Source organism: Hibiscus syriacus, unplaced genomic scaffold (assembly GCF_006381635.1).
Source record: "Hibiscus syriacus cultivar Baekdansim isolate YM2019G1 unplaced genomic scaffold, ASM638163v2 tig00002655_pilon, whole genome shotgun sequence".
Lineage (NCBI taxonomy): Eukaryota > Viridiplantae > Streptophyta > Magnoliopsida > Malvales > Malvaceae > Hibiscus > Hibiscus syriacus.
Genome location: NW_024061938.1, coordinates 155,679 through 176,750, shown reverse-complemented (window position 1 = coordinate 176,750; position 21,072 = coordinate 155,679). Strand labels below are relative to the sequence as shown.

Genomic DNA, 21,072 nt, shown 5'->3' with positions numbered 1-21,072 from the left:
TTTATGAGTAACATATATGTATAGTAATAAATAAGCTATTGATATTATAATTATACCATGCAATCGACCTTATATATATTATAATCTTTTGTATACTGTATTTATAATATTATATCATAATCTATAACGAAATTTACATTATATGTACTATATATGATTAATAATAAGCATATCAATTTCAAGAAAAAGTTATATGTGTATCAAAATTATAAATTATGGTTATATGTTTAAACGATATGTATATGAATTTTATATATTTAAAAGTATTGTATTATTAAATTAATGTATTATATCACTATATGTTTAGTACAATTATCAAATCTAACCTTGTATATTTGAATCATTGGTAATATTTTTATATTTGTTAGGTATATTTTTCAAATTCATTTTACTTTATATTATAAATTAAATTTTTATTCAATGTAAACATGATACCCTAATATGAGTACATCGGGTTTCTTTTCTTCTACTGATAATTATCCTTACACGTCTTTCTTTTCTTTTAATATTCCTCGCATGTTTTTCTAAGAAAAATTAAAGTATAGTGTATTAATATTAAAAAAAAAAGCAGTACCTAATATCATTAATTATGTTGTCTCAAATATAGATAATTTGGTATTATATATTCAAAGATAACTCTCAATCTTTTGATTGTAAACGCTTACACCCATGTCATCTATGGTACTCGAACTCAGGTCCTCAAGGAATAACAATTTTTTTTTACCATGAATGTCACTTGATTCGTGCATCATCGGCAAATCTAGGATTATAGTAATATATTTTAAGATTAAAAAATGTTAATGATGCCATGGACAATGACAAGTTAACAAATAATTGTGGAATTAACATTTATTTAATTTCTACTATAAGATAATATTACACACAACGTAATTATATATGAATAAATAATTAAAATTAGAATATTTAATACTCCGTATGTCATGTTCTCTCCGTCCCATAATTTGTGTCTTTTACTGATTATGCACATAATTCTAGGAGAAATATTTGATTAAGAAAAATGATAAAATTATCCTTGAAAAGTTATTGATAAATTTGATATATTTGTTTTTATAGATGTAAAAGAGTGGGACATATAAAGGTAAAAAAGAAAATATAAGTGTTATTGTTTGTCGATTTTTCTAATAAGACAATTTGAACGAGACAATTTTAAAAATCGAAAGAGACACATTTAATGGGACATATGGAGTATTATTTTTGTTCCATGTTGACCAATTATATAATTTTGAGAGATAAATTTGATCACATTTGTCATGTCATATAAAATGTGAGAATTGTCAAAATTATCCCTAAAAAGTGATTAACAAATTTAATATATTTGTTCTAATATGTGTAAAAGAATAGAACATATAAGGACAAAAAATATAAGTATTGTTATGTATCTACTTTTTAATAGAATATTTTGAATAAAACAATTTAATGAGATGGGTGGAATATATCACTATATAAGTTACCTAAGTGGTTAAAGTGGTTAGAGTGATGATTGTTATCTTTAGAGGTCTCAGATTCAGGCATTGAAGATTACAAGGGTGTTGAGCTTTTATTATTAAACGATTAAGAATCTTTAGAATATGTATTATCTTGTAAAAAATGTAAAGTACACAAATGGTATATAGGGTACTGCTTTATTAAGTAATTCGACTATTAAAAATTATAAAATGGTCCTTTGACTATAGAATGTTGCTTTGTTAAGTCTCTCGACTATTAAAAGCTGTAAAATGGTCACTAGACTATTAATTATGTTCCAAACCCGTCCTTTTCCTAACGTTAACATGATAATTGAGATGTGATAGTCGTTTGAGATTATAGGATCAGATTTTATCATATCACAGTAAACAAATTTACGTTCAACTAAGAATACCGTCAATCTTTTAATGGAAAAGTACGTGTTTGGAACATAATGAATAGTTGGATGGCTGACCATTTTGTAACTTTCAATAGTCGATTGATTCAACAAAGCAACACTTTATGGTTAAAGGATCATTTTGTAACTTTTAATAGTCAAGAGATTTAATAAAGTAATATCCTATAATCGGGACCATTTATGTATTTTACCCTAATAAAAAAGAAATATATATAAAAAAAACCTCGTGAAATTCTTATTTCATTTAATTTATAGAAGTCTACAAGACTACAACAGTTGGGGCAAAAACTCATGCCATCATGAAAATCCCAACCCTCATCACCATCAATCTGTTAAATTAAGCTGACATTGCAGTTCCTGGATTCTCCAGAAATCTTTTAGCAACTCGTACAGCTGCTGCTATGACTTGGATATTAGGCTTTGGATCATCACCTTCGAACTCCTCCTTCACAGCGTAATCAATATCCGATCTAATAATGCATGAACCACTGCTTTTCTCAATAATTTCAAGCCGAACAATTTGAACCGAACAACCGATTGCCAAACGCCCTCCTTCCAATCCCTTTGCCACTTTCACCCTCTTCTCATCATTAATCACAATGAACTTTTCAGTATAGCTTGAATTCCCTGTTTCAGTTCCAAAAACACAAATGAATCCAACCAAAAAAAAATCTGGGTTTTAAAAGAATCTAACTATAAGTTGATCTAGTTGGACAAGACGTCTATAATTATGAAGTTACCTGGAACAGAAGTGAGTTTGAGAATAGTTCCAACACCGCCATCGCCTTTCGAAACTTGAACACTTTGGATCACATTTTTGAGTCGTTCAGCTGCAAGGAATGAATTCCCAAGGTGCCTGTAAAGCTTCCAAACCCTACTTGCAGCCACGTTCACTTCAACCTCATCGGTAACATGCTTCAAACCTAATTTGGACTCGACTCCTGAATAACAACAGAAAATAATAAGCAAGAAAATGAAAGAAACTTGCCTCAACATTTCTGGGTTGAATGATATTCAATGGGTGCAGTTGGAACCTCCTTTTGTGGGATTCATGAGGGGATTATGGGATTCGAAATCTGCCTTTTTTTACCCATTGATTAAATATTTGTATGCTTTTAAATAAAGTCTTTTGGATGTTGCGAAGAAAGACAAAATAAAATGGATCGATGATTGATGAAAACATTAAAAAATATGAAATAAACAAACACAGGTTATAGAAATATTATTTAAAGGATGAGATTTAATGTATTCTTAATATATATACATTCGGAAAATAAGATGATAACGTATCCCTAAAAATAAATTTATAAGAATTTAGTAATCAAAAATAAATATAAAACTTTCGCTCAAGGGTGCCTTTACGATGTAATATATTTAATTTATCATTTTCATCTATATCTTATTTTCGCATCAATTTAGTCCTAAAGTTGTTTAATTACATCATTATATATCCCTCCCCTAACTAAACCCTAAGTTAGTGTTTAAGGTTTAGGGTTTATAATTTAGAGGTAATGGGTTATGTTTTAGGATTTAGGTTTTAAGTTAGAGAAAGGTATAGAATGATGCAATTGAGCAACTTCGAGACTAAATTGATGCGAAATTACGATAGGGGCAAAAATGATAATTTGGATCTACTAAAGGGCAAAGGTGACCATTTTGCCTAAAACTTTTAACTCATATTGTATAACTCAAACCAGTGTATATATTGAAAACTCATAAAATTCTTATTTCTATATATTTTTTTTATATTATACAAAGGTGAGGGCAAAATTTTCTAACACGAGAATATTAAAAGAAAATGAACAATGAAAGATTCAACCCTCCAACGCCATCAATCCCTTAAATTAAACTGATGTAGAAGTTTCTGAATTTTCCAGAAATCTTTTAGCGATTTGTGCAGCAGCTGCTAGGAGTTGAATGTTAGGCTTTGGATCATTAGCTTCAAACTCTTCCTTCACCGAATAACCAATATCTGATCTAATGATGCATGAATCACTGCTTTTCTCAATTATATCAAATCGAACAATCTGATCCGAGCAACCAATTGCTAGACATCCTCCTTCCAATCCCTTTGCCACTTTCACCCTCTTTTCATCATCAACCTCGATGAATCTTTCGGTGTAGAAAAAATTCCTAAAAATATAAGTAGAAAATATTTAAAATTTAAAGGAAAATCTAGAAAAAATTCTTAAGAATATAAGTAGAAAATATTTAAAAATAAAAATATTTCAAAAAGTTAATATGAGAGTAAAAAATAATTCAAAATATTGAAAGGTCAAATATTTCAATTCCTAGTGAACACCACTCCAGATGGAATCCAATGTTTTTTTCCATGAGACCAATCGAAAAAATTAATTGGCCCAATATGCCAATTTAGAATTTATTTTACAATTTACGGTAAATGTTGTAATGTAGAGTAAACTCATCATATCAATGTGATAAATGTACTCAAATAATATTTTTATTCAAATTCATCACATTAATGTGATGAGTTCCAATAAAATATATTTTTATTAGAATTTATCATATCGGAGCGAAAAAATTGAATAAAAAAATATTTTTATTAAAACTCTTCAAATTGACATGTCGAGTTTTAAGTCATCATAATAAATGTTATAGATCTCTAAATAATTTATTTTGTACTGTGTTAAGCTAAATAATTAGATCGCCTACCGTATTAGGCCAATTTTGCCAGGAATCCAACGATAGAACTGTGAAGCTGAAAATTGAAAGAACAAATATTTCAATCTGAAAAAGGGGTTTTTAATAGAAAAAAAAAGTTAAAATTATAACTAACTCAAATTCCAAATTAATTTATACTAAAAATATAAAACAAAACTTTTTTTCAAATTAACAAGTGAAATCAATCAATTAGATGTTGTTGGATGACAAATGCTAAAACAATTCCTATTTTGAAGCTTTAATCTGTTGGATAACAAAGGCTAAAACGATTCCTATTTTGAAGCTTTAATCTGTGTTGACTAATGATTTTCATTTATAGAGGGGAATTTTATTTCAAAGTGAAATGTTATGAGCTAAAATGCTTCAAAAAAAAAGTCTAAAATAATTATTTTGATAAAGATTGGGGGCTATTTTTGTTATTATGCCAAAAAAGTAAGTTTTCAAGGTAAAAAATTATGGATATTAATAAGCAAGAAAAATAATGGGATGCTAAGAGCATTGGAAGGTATGAGAATAGAATTGTATAATATGATAATGTTGAATTTAAAAAGATTAATATCGAAGAGAAAGATGAATAAGAAAAACACACAATAAAAGAATACTGTTAGAAGAGAAAATAACATCAGTGACCGAAAATGCCTTATAATATACGATTTTGACCAACTTTTTTTTAATTTGCCAAAATGACCAACAAAATCGCAATGCGATCTCTAAATCGCAACGCGATTTTGACTATCGTATTGTGATTTTCAAAATTCGCGTTGCGATGCGAATATGTAAATCGCAATGCGATTCTGACTATCGCAACGTGATAATACAAAATCGCAACGCGATTCTGACTATCGCAACACTGAATTTCAAATTCGCAACAGGTTTTAGTTTCGCAACACAAATATTTTGAGTATATAACTACGCAGCAACAATAACTCATAACCTAAATCCCTAAATCGCAACTCATTTCATCTCCATCTATCACTCTCTCCAGCGACATCCGTTCCTATATCCAACGACATCCTATATCCAACGACATCCTTTCCCATCCGGCAACAGGTTTTAGTTTCGCAGCTCGTTTGTTTAGTAAATTAATTTACAATAATGAAATCATCTAATGTTGATCATGTTTGGATAGATTTGTGTTTTGGAGGGTCATGGGAGAATGTTCATGGTGTTTTACAATATATGCCTTTACCCATGAATCTTCAACTAAAACTGTCATTAAAAAAGTTAACTTATCAAACTCTAATGTTACGTGTTGCAAATAAATTGAATTTAGAGCCCCTAAGTGGATTTAGGCTATCTTATTAGAGAAAAGGTAAAGTTTATTTGTTAACCGACAATGAAGATGTTGAACGATTCATTGCTTACATTAGTGTTTCGTAAGATGATGTTACATTTTATGTTGTTGAACCTAGAAGTAGTGAAGTTGGGTCAGTAGCGGGTAGTAATCAACTAAGTTTTTCAACCCAGTTTATGGTGCTCAAAATTTAATGGTTCCACCACAATTTCATCACCAAGCAAATTTTGTTTCACCACATTTCAAATACCAAACACAATCTCAAAACCCATAACCTTTCCCTAATCCAAATCCCAATCAACTTTCAGCACCAAATTCTGATTTTCATATTGACCAGTTAGACGATGATGAGCCAACAGAAAAAATTGTGAGTACTAGTCAGTATTCGAAATTTGATTTTGGTCAATACCCGGACTTTGATCTTGGTCAATACTCAGATTTTGATGATGTTTCAGAAGAAGAAACAGACCCTACGTGTAATGATTTTGATATTGGTCAATACCCGAATTTTGATGATAAAACAACCGCTGCCGAGGAAGATGTTGTTGATGATAATGAAGAGGAAGTTATGACTGTGAATGAACATATTGAACATCCATTCTGTAATTCATATAACCCTGAAGAAGAAAAAGAAGAATAAGAAATCCCCGAAGAAAATGCCACATGAGTATAACTGGAATATGCCAGAATTACTTCAGATACCAGAAGAAGAATTGGTAAAGATAGCAGTTGATTGTTACACAAGAATTATTCGTATCAAGAAAGATGATTGTTTTGATACAAAGGAAGACTTGAAGATAGCTTTGTATACGAAATGTGTGGAAGATGACTATCAACTAAAAGTTAACAAATTAAACAAAGATCGTTTCGAAACAAGGTGTATGATTGACAAAAACTGTACGTGGCGTATGATTGCAAAGAGGATAAAAGATTGCGAAATGTTTCAAGTTAAGACTTTTATTGATAAACATACATGTTCAAGAACCCAAGTTTTTCCTTACCATAGACAGGCAAACAAAAAGGTGTTGGGTGGTTTTCTGGCTGAGTTAATGTTTTTGAATGGCAGGGTATATCAGGGATATGAAATTATGACTGACATGAATGCTCGGTTCAAGATTAGTATCTCATATTCTCAAGCTTGGAGAGCCAAATGTTATGCCTTGGAATTGTTGAGGGGGTCGCCAGAAGCATCGATTGCCCAACTGCCGGCTTATTGTCACAATTTAAAGCTGAAAATCTTGGGTCGGTAACTCATATCAAAACAGATAGAGATGGACGGTTTGAGTTGATGTTTATCGCCATTGGTGCTGCGGTTAGTAAATCAATATAATTTTGTTGACTCATTTTTGTTAGTTACATTCATTTCACATTTAAATGATTATATTTCTTGTGTATATTATTTTGTAGATTCGTTCGTTTATTACTTGCATGCGCCCAGTTATTATAGTTGACGGAGCACATTTGAAAGGTCGATACCTTGGAGTAAACTTATTAGCAGTAGTCATGGATGCTAACAATGGGATATTGCCAATAGCTTACGGGGTTGGCAAATCTGAAACCTCTGATTCATGGACATGGTTTATGGGGCATCTTAGGGATTGCATAGGTCCTATTAGCAATATGACAATCATATTCGATAGGGCAAACTCAATTGACAACGCTGTTAGAAGGTGTTTCCCAGATGCTTTTCATGGACTTTGTGGTGTTCATTTGTATAAAAATCTAAAATCAAGGTCTGCTGGTGTAAAAAAATCACAAATGGACATACTGAAAGGCTGTAAAAGCTTATCGGGAAGTGGATTTTAATAAGCATATAAATTGTTTAAGACGTGTTTTGCCTCAGTGTGCTCAAACACTAGAAGATGTCAGGTTTGAAAGATGGTCAAGAGTACATCAACTTGGAGCAAGATATGGTTTCATGACGTCTAATAGTGCAGAATCAATCAACGCTCTAAGTCCTCATTCCCATAAATTACCCATTACTATGTTAATGGAGTTTTTTCGAGCCTCTATTCAATAGTGGTACTACAAGAAAAGAAACCATGCATGTATTATTTATTTAAATTCGTAACTTATCATATATTTTACTAAGTATTATTTATTTAAATTTACAGGAACATTGGAACATCGTGTTACACCATGGACTGAAAAAAAGATAACGAAACGTGTTGTGAAGTCAACGTCATGGAGAGTTGAACCATGTTCAAACACTTTGTTTGAAGTACTGGATAATAACTTAAATGGGCTTGTCGATTTAAATGCAAAGACGTGTAGTTGTATGAAATGGCAAACATCTGGTTATCCATGTCTCCATGTTATAAAAGTTGCTCTTCATCTAAACCAAGATGATTCAAGTGCATACGCTATGGATTGCTACACTACAGAAGTATATCGACAGACTTATGCCGAGATTATCTATCCTATTCCACATCCTTCTGAGTGGGACATACCAGATGACTTACAAACAGTTTTACCACCAGCCATGGACAGAAGACTACCTGGCCGACCAAAAAGTCACGATCGTATACCGTCTAAGGGTGAAGAGAAGAAGAGATCGACATGTAATCGGTGCAAGGAAAGTGGTCATACAAGGTTGATATATGGATCACCAGCGCCATCATATTCATCTTTTCCTCTACCAAAATATGGATCCTCATCAAAATCCAAAGCTCATATGGTGTTAAGCAAAAGGCAATCAAAATCGCAATCAAAATCAAAATCCCAATTACAACCGGCTTCACCTTTTGGGACTATTAACTTAGGTGATTTTTAAATGCAAACATTGTATTATATGTATTTTATGTGTAAACTTTTAATATTTTCAGTTAGGCATGTATTAGTAACTTGAGTTTGAACATTGCTATGATATGTTCAGTTGTTATCACTTATTACACATTCATTTGAATATCGCAACGCGAATTTGACTATCGCAACGTGAATTTGATTATCGCAACGGGAATTTGACTATCGCAACGAGAAAATCGCAAAGCGTATTAGACTATCGCAATGCGAATTGACTTTCACGTTGCGATTTTGGCTTTCGCATTGCGATTTTGACTTTCAAATTGTGATTTTGAGTTTAGCGTTGCGAAAGTGTACCTTCAACAGGTCTTTTGCCTTCAATATGATGCAGATTGAAATCAACAAATCAACTTTTACATTTCAATCAATTAAACAAGCACAAATAAGAATTATTTACACATCAATTAAACAAATCAACTTTTACAAATCAATTTTTACAAATCAATTAAACAAGCAAAAAATAATAATAATTCTTATTTTCCTCATCAATTAAACAAATCACCTTTTAAGAATCAATTAAATAATCAAAAAAAGTGTACACCAGACAGTTGTTTATGCACCCATACATCAATTTCACGCAGCTCACTTCAGGATTAACCTGCAGAAACCAAACATTTGCTCAAACAACACTTTCTACACATCTAAAACCAACAAACAACAAATTATTGAATTCTAGGTACTTAACAACACTTGCATTTGACTTACCAATTGTTTATGGACACTTTCATAACGTGGATGTAGGTAGGCAACGTCTCGCATATATCGCTCTAGCCATAAAATGCCAAAACCACAAGCCTACTGCACCTCTATCTCTATCGGTGAGAGGTAGAAACTGTATACTTCCTATCGTCAAACGCTCCAAGCACATGCATACGAGAGGACCACAATCCCCTCTGGCTCCCTGCGTTTGTTGTGGCGCGGTCTCGTCTATGATAACTGTAACATTGAACTTCTTTGGCTTCTTGTTTCCAGAATAAGTCCAATAATTAATCATATCCAAGAATATAGCCAAATGAGAGCTCCATCCCTTAATAATATCTCTCAAATCAGATAATGATATGTAATTTATCATGCTGTTATATACTATTGTCTTCAGGGATGGGAGCTGAAGCTTGACGAGAAACCAATGATTATGTTCCAAAACAGGGATAAACATCTACAATCATAAGTAATAATTCAATTGCGCACTTATTTATGAACACCTTTAAAATATTTAAAAAATAAATACTAACCTTATCGACCTCCCACCATGCAAGATAAAGTTTAGCTTGTCCATTACCCAACACACCCATGCATCAATATGCATCAATACTAACCTTATCGACCTCCCACGTGAAAAGACGTCGGCATAATTGTATATCGCATATTTTTTTTTTTATTTTTCCTCATTTTCCTTATTATTAGAAGAAGTGACACCCATGCATCAATATGCTGTTTTACAAAAAAAGACATATATTAGTGAATTACATAAATTTTTTAAAAAATTAATCAAAATGAAATATAAGAAAAATATAAGACTTACCCCCTATCGAAATAGCCATTGTCTTCAACCCCTAACAACACACCCCACCAAGACCGATCAAGCAACAAATGCATATCATCGTTGAGTTTGTATATGTCAGCGTAACACCCCTGGCTCCGCTCATGTAGATAAAAATCAACTGCGGTCTTAGCCCAAAGGGTATTATCCAGAATTGTTTCCGGTAGTTTTCTCCTATCTACTTCATCTGTCGGAATGGTACTGGTCGGTAACTCATACGAAAGCCAACACTCATCCATCATGTCCGGTACGTGAGAGGGTTTCTCAATAATTCGACATATTATGCCGTGTGAATCGGGCTCTTGAATGGTGGGAGGGACCTCTTCAACGATGACAGGGGCCTCTTGAAAGGTGGGAGGGGACTCTTGAGGGATGATAGGGGCCTCTTGAACGATAGGATAGGCCTCTTGAACGATGACAGGTTAGTCGGGATACTTCTTACGGATTTTTTGCACTATTGGGGTGAATGGAGACGTAATGGCACGTGTACGCCGTCTGATGCGTGAACCCCATCTTGTAAGAAAAACCCGACATAAAGCATCCACCTTATCGGGCCGCTAAAAATAAATTAATACATAAATCATTAAATAAACATACATGATATTAAACAGTGAAAACAAAGACAAATATGTTTCAAACTTGCACGGTATTCACTCAAGTCATTATTCTATCATAGTTCACAAAATGCATCAGATAACATTCCAGAAGTAAGCACTTATAAAAACATTTAAAAGGACAACATAAAGAGTAGTAGTTTATTCTTGAAACTTAAATTTGCAACACTGTGAAGTTAGTATTTGTCTTTGTCTTTTGGTTGAAGTAATGCAATCCATTCAAGTTTCAATTTGCAGAAGAATAATAATTTCTGAAACTTAAAATCGCAACACAAAACTTAAAATCGCAACGCGAAAATGATTATCGCAACGTGAATTTGACTATCGCAACGGGATAATCGCAATGCGAAATAAAAATCGCAATGAGAAAATCGCAATGCGAAACTAAATTCGCGTTGCGATTTTCATTTTCACATTGTGATTTTCACGTTGCGATTTTTATTTCGCATTGCGATTATCCCGTTGCGATAGTCAAATTCTCATTGCGATAGTCATTTCCGCGTTACGATAGTCATTTCCGCGTTGCGATAGTCATTTTCGCGTTGCGATTTTAAGTTTCGTGTTGCGACTATTCTTCTTCTACAAATTGAAACTTGAATGGATTGCATTACTTCAACCAAAAGACAAAACAAAGACAAACACTAACTTCACAGGGTTATTTTAGAACCGTTTAGCAGTATTGGCAGCAACCGAATGAATTTACTAAGCAATCTAAGTGAAATGGTTAATCTAAGTGAAATTACGAGTAAATCAAGTTAAATATGAAAAATCTTAAACTTACCTCGTTGCGTAGAGTATGAACCTCATTCTGCAACGATGCTACCATATCACATAGAGCTGCTACCTCACCATGTAAAGTAGATATCTCATCACACCATGCACCATTGTCATCGCGTAAAGTACCGACCTCATCATACAAGGCATTTACCTCATCACGTAACTCCCCTAACTCATCCCGTGGAGGTGGAGAACAGGGAGATAAATGCCGTGGCATCTTTGCGGTCGCCTATCATGAGGTGATGGTGGAGAAGAGGCTCGATGATGTGATGGAATAGGTGATGGCTCTCGTTGTAGAGTTGTATAGTGTGGTCGATCAGGTGATGGCTCTGGGTGAGGTGATGGCTCTTGAAGTGGAGGCTGCTCATCATCTGTGCCATAAAAAAAACACTTACTAGCTTGCCACCAATCAGTGGCAAGCTCAGCCTCCGTGGGTGTCAGCCTCTGTAATGGAGTGTTGGCCTCCTAACAATATAAAAGCTCAAACAAAGTTAAACATGTACTAGTAATAACTTGTTTATATATGATAGTATTTTTATTAACTTACATCATTTATTGTCATATACCGTAGTAACTCTTCCCAATCCAACAACCGTCGTTTCCTCTTCCAGGAAGTAGCCCTAGGAATATCATTTGAAGTTTTTAATGCATATGTCTGCATGTCGGGAAAAGCCTCAAATATCCAAATCTACAAACAATATAATACACAAACATTAGTACTTGTTAAATAATTAATTATAATTTTGGAAACATTATATAGAAATTCTTACCTTAAAGGCCCAAATAAAGCCTGACAAAGTGTATTTGGAACCATCGCCATGCAAACTTTTTCGGTCATCAAAGGCAGACGACAACTTATTCTAGGTAGCTTTCCATAGATACGAACCCCACGGAAACATGTTCCATGCATTTAGGTCATCTACCAATAATATTAGGTCCTTAGGAATAGGTTGTCTGGCCTCTCTGCCTAAAAAGCTGGAATGCAAAAGTACTAAAAGGCATACTCGGACAACATCGACGTCATCCATCCGAGTAAAACCATCTTTCTTATTAAATAATATCGTCAAGTCATCGACGTGTAAATCCGGCTTCTCCATTGACAGCTCAGGAAAAACTCGGGATAACCATGATGGGCAGGTAATATGACTAGTGTATCGACCTGCATCATTGTGTCCGAAGCGTAGACCAGTGATTAAGCAAAACTCATGCCGCCCAAAACACGTTTACGCCGTTGGAAAATGAAACTATATCTCTTCATTACCACGTTTTATACTCTCGGGTAGATCGCTAGTCATGGTCTGAAGCCACAAATGGGTCAACATAGTATCTCCACCCGGATGTTGTACTTTCAGCCATGGCCCGAAGCAAGTATCCTCAAAATATTTTCTTTGTACAGGTGAAAGCTTCGACGCAATTGTACTGACTAGGCTTATTTTATTCCTTAAGGTCAATTGAGTCGAAAAAAAGTTCTACAAAAACAATAAACATACCAAGTAAGATATACCAAAAACTACACTGTGAAGATATACCAAAAACAATAATAAACATAAAGAGTAGTAGTAGTTTATTCTTCAAACTTAAATTTGCAACACTGTGAATTTCGTATTTGTCTTTGTTTTTTAGTTGAAGTAATGCAATTCATTCAAGTTTCAATTTGTAGAAGAAGAATAGTTTCTGAAACTTAAAATCGCAACATGAAAATGAAAATCGCAACGCGAAAATGACTATCGCAACGCGAATTTGACTATCGCAACGCGAAACTAAAATCGCGTTGCGATTTTGTCGTTGCGATTTTCATTTCGCGTTGCGATTCTCGGTTTCAAATAGTTATTGTCTAAAATTGAAACTTGAATGAATTGCATTACTTCAACCAAAATACAAAACAAAAACAAATACTAACTTCACATGGTTAAAGACTAAACAATTTAGCAGTATTGGCAGCAATCGAATGAATTTAATAAGCAATCTAAGTGAAATGGTTAATCTATTATTGAAATTACCAGTAAACTTATCATCAATTTCAATATGAAAAACCTAATAATAATGCAAAAATTTCAAATTAAAAAAAAAAAACTAACCCTCGGTGGTTGATTTGGTTGATTTTCCATTTCTGACCGTGAATGATTGTGAGGGTGGCTCTGAGAGATGGAGATAGACGGATTTCGTCGGAGATGGGGACAGATGTCGCCGTAGAGAGTGAGAGATGGAGATGAGACTGAGTTGTGATTTAGGGTTTTAGGTTATAAGTTGCGATTACGGGATATATTAATATTCATGTTTGGAATTTGAAAATAAAATACGCGTTGCAATACTAATGGCGCTTTGAAAATCGCATTGCGATAGTTAGAATCGCGTTGCGATAGTTAGAATCGCGTTGCGATTTACATATTTGCATTGCGATTTTCTAAAATCGCAACGCGAATTTGGAAAATCGCAATGCGATAGTCAAAATCGCGTTGCGAATCTGGAAACTGATTTGCGATACTGGAGATCGTGTTGCGATTTAGAGATCGCATTGCATTTTGTTGGTTATTTTGGCAAATCGAAAAAAAGTTGGTCAAAATCGTATATTATAAGGCATTTTCGGTCACTGAGGTTATTTTCTCCTGTTAGAAAGCATAAGAAATTAATACTAATAAAATATTAATTTATGTTAATGTGATTAAAAGTTAATAAAAGATTTACATCACTATAAATTGGGATAAATAACTGTGAAATGAAAAAAAAATCTTTAAAGTTAAATTGATTAAAATAAAAAAATAATTAGTGCTTAATCATTTTTTATAAATCTAATATTAATATAAGATAATATTTATTATTTTTTAATTATTTGATAATAAATACTCATATACCTCACATATATAATATTCAAATCTAAGACTACAAACGATTATAACATATTCTTTAACCACTAAAATCACTTTTTGAAGGCTTAATTATAAAATAATTGTCCAAGCAATAGTGTTTTTCACGAATAGTTGCTTAAACTATTTTTTTTGAGTGATCACGGTGTCTAACTTTACAAATGTTAACATTTTAGGTGTATGGGTCGTGAACAATGTCAATTTCCTCCGTTATGAGTCACTTGTCACAATTTGATAATTTTGAAATTTATTTTTTAAATATTAAAAATAATTATATTTATAAAAAAAACTTAATTTCTCTTAAATTACAAGAAAAGATCAAAATCCCTAAATCCTAACCCTAACTCTAACCCGCTGTCGTCACAATTTTCGACAATGATCATAGCCACCTACGTAGTCCCTGCCATCCTCCTAGTCATACACCGTCGTAGTTATCGTCGATTGATCGTCGAAATTGCGTGGGATCACGATTTTCATAATTGGGTTTGCTAGATATAAAACGGCGATCGATCACGATTTCATAGGGGTTTTGGTCGTTGATGTGAGGTAGGGTGGAGCTTCATTGATGGCAAAGGGCGACGGCCGACACTGATTTAGGGATTGAAATGAAGATTTTTCAAAGTTTTGGGTTATTTTGACATTTCTTTTTTCAAAATATCATTTTAATTTTATTAATTTTAAATAATTAAATTAATGTCGTTTAACGAAGAAAATTAATGTCGTTGACAGTCCAAATACTTATAATAATAACATCTGTAACATTAGACACTTAAATTATTCAAAAAATAATTTAAACACTAATTTATAAAAAAAATATAATTTAAACACTTATTTTATAATTAAGTTTTTTTAATCCCTAGAACTTGAATAAAAAAATCGAACATTTTGTTTTGTTTTGTTTTTTTAGGGAAAAAAATCTAACATTTTGATGTGATGAATCAGGTGGATTTTTAACATGACACTTGTACTTGGAACCTGCTCGAAAGGTTCTTTCTTGCTCTTCTTCCTCTTATATTCATTGGAATTCACTGAAATTGGTTTTATTCAGAAAAAGAAAGCCTGCAATAGAGAAAAAGAAATGTCCGATCGTTTCTTCCCAAATGAAATGCCAAATTTTGTGGTGGAATCAACAGTCTCCGGAGCCACTTCCATTGACTCACTAACCAATCTCCTCTCTTTACCTTACAAAACACTCTCTGATCACCTCAAGACCGCAGCTTTGGCCCTCAAAGAAACCGTATTCTCTCAAAACTCTCTTTTTGGGTTATTCAAATTTCATTTTTTAGCTTCGCTTCGTGCATGAAATCCGTAGGATTATGCATATAGAAATAAGGCTGGGACCTTTACTGTACTTTCACTTTCGTTTTTTTAGGCCCATAATGTGAATCATGTTTATAGGCATTAAAGTTGGTGTTTTTAATGTATTTTTGTTCTGGGTTTGTTGAGATTTTGTAAAATAATAATTTTTTTGGGGGTTTGGATTCAGATGGTGAGGGAGACATGGGGTTTGAGTGGAAAGAGAGTGCATGATTATACTGCGTACACAGGAGCTCTTGGGACAGCTTATTTGGTCTTTAAAGCATACCAAGTTACCAAAAATCAGAACGATCTTAAATTATGCTCTGATATTGTTAAGGCTTGTGATTATGCTTCTAAAGATTCTGGGTAATCTCTCTTTCATTAATCTCAACCTCAGTTACATTTTCATATGAATTGTGCCTTTTTTTGCTAGAACTAGTTGAGTTGGTTTGGTTTCTAATTAAATGCCCGGTAGAAACGATCGTTTTCGTTACACGAACTTAGTGAGTTGCAAGATTTCCAGGTGTTGCGAGACATGGTTTTTGCCTATGCTTGTGTTGTTCTTATTGACAGTCTAGTGCTAAATCAATCAAAGTTGCTGGAATCACAAATCGATGTCTGCTTAATGAGAAAGTAACCCGAATGTTGTTCTTTTACTCTACTCCAAATTGATAAATCATGTTGGAATGGTTAACTAAAATTCAGTCGGAAGATATCGTTCGTTCCAAATGAAGCCTGTGAATTAGCTCAACAAGGATTGTTATGCTGTACATAAGATTGCATTAGAAGTGAGTGTTTGAACTTGACCATGCCACATATGTTGTGCAATTGCATGGATGTAGGCGTGTGACATTCATGTGCGGACGTGCTGGTGTTTATGCCCTTGGTGCTGTTGTTGCGAAGCATTCTGGTGATACGGCTTTACAAGATCGCTACTTGGCAAAATTCAAGGAGGTGGTTCATTGTTGCTTTTTTTTCTCTTCGTATTTTACCTTTTACTTATTTCCCTTATCTTTTCCGGTGTTCACTGCACTTGTGGGTTTAGATTGCTTACCTTCTACATTTTGATATTGTTTTTACTCTGAGAGCAGATCAGATTCCCTAGTGACTTGCCGAATGAGTTATTATATGGGAGAGCAGGGTTCTTGTGGGCCTGTTCGTTCTTGAATAAGCATATCGGCAAAGACACCATATCTACTGCCTATACGGTAAGACATGTTTTTAGTCCTCTGAGAATAAAACTTTATTGATTGTATTTATTTGTTCTTGAACTTGGAAATTGCACAGCGGTCAGTTGTGGATGAAATTATTAAGTCAGGTAAACGACTGGCGGGCAAGGGAAGATGTCCATTGATGTATGAATGGCATGGAAAGAAATACTGGGGAGCTGCGCATGGACTGGCAGGAATTATGCATGTTTTGATGGACATGGAATTGAAACCAGATGAGGTGGAGGATGTCAAGGTTACTCTTCGCTACATGATCAAAAACCGGTTCCCCAGTGGAAATTACCCGTCAAGTGAGGGAAGTGAATCCGACCGTCTTGTACACTGGTGTCACGGTGCTCCTGGGGTCACACTTACCCTTGTAAAAGCAGCCGAGGTACTGCTTGTCACGCCACATTTCCCCCCTAAAGTTGTTTTGGAAAAGAATCACATCATCTCGGTACCCTTTTTTATATAATGCTGTAAATCAACAGGTTCTTGGAGACGGGGACTTTCTACAAGCGGCATTGGATGCCGGAGAGGTAGTTTGGAAGCGTGGGCTGCTTAAGCGAGTTGGAATCTGTCATGGTATAAGCGGAAATGCATACGTGTTCCTCTCACTCTATCGACTGACCGGCAATGCAGAGTACTTATATAGGGCCAAAGCATTTGCTTCCTTCTTGTCCGATAGAGCAGAGAAACTTATATCAGAAGGAAAGATGCATGGTGGCGATCGCCCATATTCACTCTTCGAGGGTATCGGAGGAATGGGATATCTCTTTCTGGACATGGTCGAACCATCTCAGGCGAGGTTCCCTGCTTATGAAATTTAGGTTGCTTTCAACATATTTTTCCTGTGGGTTTTCATATTATTTAGGTTGATTTCAAAATATTATACAAGTAGAATTTTAATATTATTATATGTATTATTAAGGGCTTCAGATAGATTAGAATTTTAATATTATATGTATTATAGTTGGGGAGGAGTTATTCGATGGCCTTTTCCGGATAGCTGGACAGGCTTCTCCGTCTGGTTCAAGCTTTCCTGGTAGGTTTGGTAATGGCTTAAACAGATGGAACATATTTCAGCAGTATCAGCGATTGGGTTGTACTCACTTGATACCATCATAAGTGTACTTGTGTAAGTCGGATTCGTCATAAAAGTCGACATTGTTAGGTTAACTTCTGCTCAAAGTATAGTGCGGTTCGAATTCTGGATACATCCGGGCACGCCATTAATGTTCGGAGGTTTCTTCTTCGTAGGCTTTACTAAACAAAGAAAAATGTTTTCAGACAGTTCTTCCAATGTCAACAGAAACTCCATTGAAGATCATGCGAGTGGTTCAAAAAACACAACTGACACATCAAATGTCGAATCGGAACACCAACACCGGTCTTTTTGTTATTGACATGTATACAAGAAACTTCGATTTCAGAATGGAGGACAAAAAAGAAATACAACAATTGTTATGAATCTGATACAAAAATATAATCTATGGCCTTGGTTATTTGTAGGCTCCCATGCCGACACCGGTCTCTCCGCCGTACGCCTGGAAGCTTTTGTCCCGAGCACTCGAATAGCAAACGTAGTAGAACTTGTTGGCAATGGCGTTCAAGAAAATGAAAGCCGCCCCTGCAGCAAATACTCCTTTCCTCACAGTTTCACAAGGAGGCTGCTCGCTGAAAATGGTCCGGTATTTGGTGTGGTACGCGTTCCTCACCGATGCAGCCAGCAAGCATGTCTCGGCGATCAGGAAAAACAACCTGTGATTCTCAATTCCAAGAAGAATCAATGAAACAACAAGAATCTACAAATTGGACTACCATGTCGGCTAGAACTTCTGATGAAAATTGTGACATACCAGCAAACAATGAAAAGGATTAGTGCCCAAGCCCTCGAACCACTTGGGTTCAAGCCCTTTCCGCAGCAGAAGCATCGGCTCGCAACCATTATAAGGGCTTGGTTAACCATGAGGAACAAAAATGCACCAACACCATAACCTGTGGCTATGTCTGAATCATAGACACAATAGTTATAAGTAATATCATTGTCCTGGACATTCTTGGCCTGCTCAAAGACAAACAAACAACATAAATTTTCATGTCTTGTCTGGAAAATCACCAGATCCACTACTTCCCAATCCCCATAATCTCTCAAAATTGAAAACAGTGTTGAGAGAGAACAATCAAATACTGAGATCTGCCATTTTTTATGGCAATTCAGCTTAGATCTGGTAAGTTTATACACAATTGAGAATTGTAACCATATATACACATATATACGAATCAAGACAATTCTTTTCCTTCAAAGGCATCAATTTCATACATAAAACTGAAAATCCAAAAAGCTAAACAAACATTTTGTGGTGTTTTTTAACCCAAAAAATCGACTTTCTTTCATTTTCCAGCAAGAAAGTAGCAACTTCCAATAAACCCGGAAATTGTATGAACAAAACGCAACAAGAAAGAAAGCAAGGGTGCTACTTACAGTGCTTCTTCTTTGCTCAGCTGCAACAGCTAAACCAAAAGCAATGAGATCAAGAACAAAGACAACAATCAAAAGAAGCTTGGAAGCCATTGATAATGTGGAGCTAGCTTGCTAGCTTCAATAACCTTCTCTGTTTTCTCTTTGGTTTGGTCTTTCTCTCTCAAACTCTCCGTCTCTAAATATACAAAAGATAAATCACTATCAGAAATGAAGAAGCAAACCAAATTAAAATGAATCAATTCTTTTGAAAAAACACGTAGTTTATTCTGATGAAAATGACACCTCACCTTAGCTTGAAAATGGGGGTTTCACCTTTTTTTTAATTAATTTTTAAATAACGTTTAAAACAACTGTTTTCAGATCATAAAACATGTTGAAGCATTTGGTAGAACTATAAACTCAAAATGAACCGAATAAAAAACGATTAGTTTACGGTTTGAGTATGTAAAATCAAATCGATTTAAGCACCGGTCCGGTTTTAAACAACATTCAGTCCAAGTACAACTTATAGAAGCAAAGTGTACAAGTGCCTTGGAGCAAGGCTTTCTTTCTATTGGAGCAGAAGCTAGTTGAAAGGGTAAATTGGGCATGTTGGGAAGATATGGTACAAGAGTTCAAAGCACGAGGTACAAGAGTTCAAAGCACGAGGTACAAGGTCATTAAGCAGGGAGATGCATGTTGGGAAAGTCTAAGTTAGTTGGAAGAGTACTTTCAATGAAAGGGAACAAACACCCGCCATGATTGTCTTCTTGGAATCCTCAAGAGTACACACCTATTTGTAGCACAAGGTACACACCTATTACACACTCTTGGATGAAAAGGCATTGGTTAATTTTGTATGTTTTGTGAAAACCAATCAATACCCACTTTAGTAAAAGAATTTAATTCCTTCTAGGAAAAACTATAATTATTAAATCATTATCATATATAAAGTTTTTTATTTAAATATGTCGATGATATAATTACATTATTACAATCGTTATTGTGAATATAAAGGATTAAATGAATTATTGAACTAATAAAAGTAGAACATGGAGTACAAATTATATTCGCAACTCATACATAATACAAGGACTAACAACTGAGTTAGACCAAATGTCACTCACTTTCCTCTATACTTCAATGAAAGTACAGTAAAAACTACAAGTTCTTTTAGCTTAGCAATGAAAAAAAATTACAAATGATTAAAAAAAAAGAGTCAGATGGGTTTACAGATGCAGATTACAATGGCCTACAAGCAAACAAAAAGAATGTGTTTTGTCAAACAAAGATAAATTACATCATGAGTCTCTTATTTTCTTTTCTTTTTTCAGTTTCATGAATCCTGAATGGCACCGACATCAAATGCCTTATTGGTATGTGCCTCCCAAACTCTCGAAGCACTCGAAAAATAGCAGGAAAATCCAAACCAGAAGTATCATGGAATGGGAATTGAAGATACTAATTTTTTTATCCATATTATTATTATTATTATTATTATTATTATTAGTATTATTATTATTATTATTATTATTATTATTATTATTATTATTATTATTATTATTATCATATTATTAAATATATATATAAATAAATAATTACAGACCAATTACAACTGGACCGGCCCAGTTACAAACAAACCAGAA

General features: G+C 34.0%; 3 protein-coding genes across 3 annotated transcripts; 1 reads left to right on the top strand and 2 right to left on the bottom strand.

Moving 5' to 3' along the window:
- Positions 1 to 2,200: 2,200 nt before the first annotated feature.
- Positions 2,201 to 2,933, bottom strand: LOC120148247 (norbelladine synthase-like). Its single transcript, XM_039161418.1, has 2 exons — positions 2,623 to 2,933; positions 2,201 to 2,509 (listed from the first exon to the last, which is right to left on the bottom strand). Exons 1-2 carry the CDS (start codon positions 2,876 to 2,878, stop codon positions 2,220 to 2,222), a joined length of 546 nt encoding a protein of 181 aa, XP_039017349.1. The 5' UTR covers positions 2,879 to 2,933; the 3' UTR covers positions 2,201 to 2,219.
- Positions 2,934 to 15,432: 12,499 nt separating this feature from the next.
- LOC120148200 (lanC-like protein GCR2) lies at positions 15,433 to 17,803 on the top strand. Its single transcript, XM_039161371.1, has 6 exons — positions 15,433 to 15,692; positions 15,942 to 16,120; positions 16,597 to 16,708; positions 16,846 to 16,962; positions 17,042 to 17,356; positions 17,454 to 17,803. The coding sequence occupies exons 1-6, from the start codon at positions 15,534 to 15,536 to the stop codon at positions 17,790 to 17,792; spliced, it is 1,221 nt and encodes a 406-aa protein (XP_039017302.1). The 5' UTR covers positions 15,433 to 15,533; the 3' UTR covers positions 17,793 to 17,803.
- Positions 17,804 to 18,266: 463 nt separating this feature from the next.
- On the bottom strand, positions 18,267 to 19,662 carry LOC120148209. The gene is made up of 3 exons (XM_039161382.1): positions 19,448 to 19,662; positions 18,822 to 19,027; positions 18,267 to 18,723 (listed from the first exon to the last, which is right to left on the bottom strand). The coding sequence occupies exons 1-3, from the start codon at positions 19,535 to 19,537 to the stop codon at positions 18,465 to 18,467; spliced, it is 555 nt and encodes a 184-aa protein (XP_039017313.1). The 5' UTR covers positions 19,538 to 19,662; the 3' UTR covers positions 18,267 to 18,464.
- Positions 19,663 to 21,072: the final 1,410 nt, after the last annotated feature.

Excerpts from the sequence above, each read along its gene's own strand:
- LOC120148209 (XM_039161382.1), bottom strand. The coding sequence starts at position 19,537 with ATGGCTTCCAAGCTTCTTTTGATTGTTGTCTTTGTTCTTGATCTCATT. Across the intron at positions 19,028-19,447 it reads CTGAGCAAAGAAGAAGCACT|GCCAAGAATGTCCAGGACAA; the intron begins GTAAGTAGCACC and ends GTCTTTGAGCAG. Across the intron at positions 18,724-18,821 it reads ATCCTTTTCATTGTTTGCTG|GTTGTTTTTCCTGATCGCCG; the intron begins GTATGTCACAAT and ends TGAGAATCACAG.
- LOC120148247 (XM_039161418.1), bottom strand. The coding sequence starts at position 2,878 with ATGTTGAGGCAAGTTTCTTTCATTTTCTTGCTTATTATTTTCTGTTGT. Across the intron at positions 2,510-2,622 it reads CAAACTCACTTCTGTTCCAG|GGAATTCAAGCTATACTGAA; the intron begins GTAACTTCATAA and ends GAACTGAAACAG.
- LOC120148200 (XM_039161371.1), top strand. The coding sequence starts at position 15,534 with ATGTCCGATCGTTTCTTCCCAAATGAAATGCCAAATTTTGTGGTGGAA. Across the intron at positions 15,693-15,941 it reads CTTTGGCCCTCAAAGAAACC|ATGGTGAGGGAGACATGGGG; the intron begins GTATTCTCTCAA and ends GTTTGGATTCAG. Across the intron at positions 16,121-16,596 it reads TATGCTTCTAAAGATTCTGG|GCGTGTGACATTCATGTGCG; the intron begins GTAATCTCTCTT and ends GCATGGATGTAG.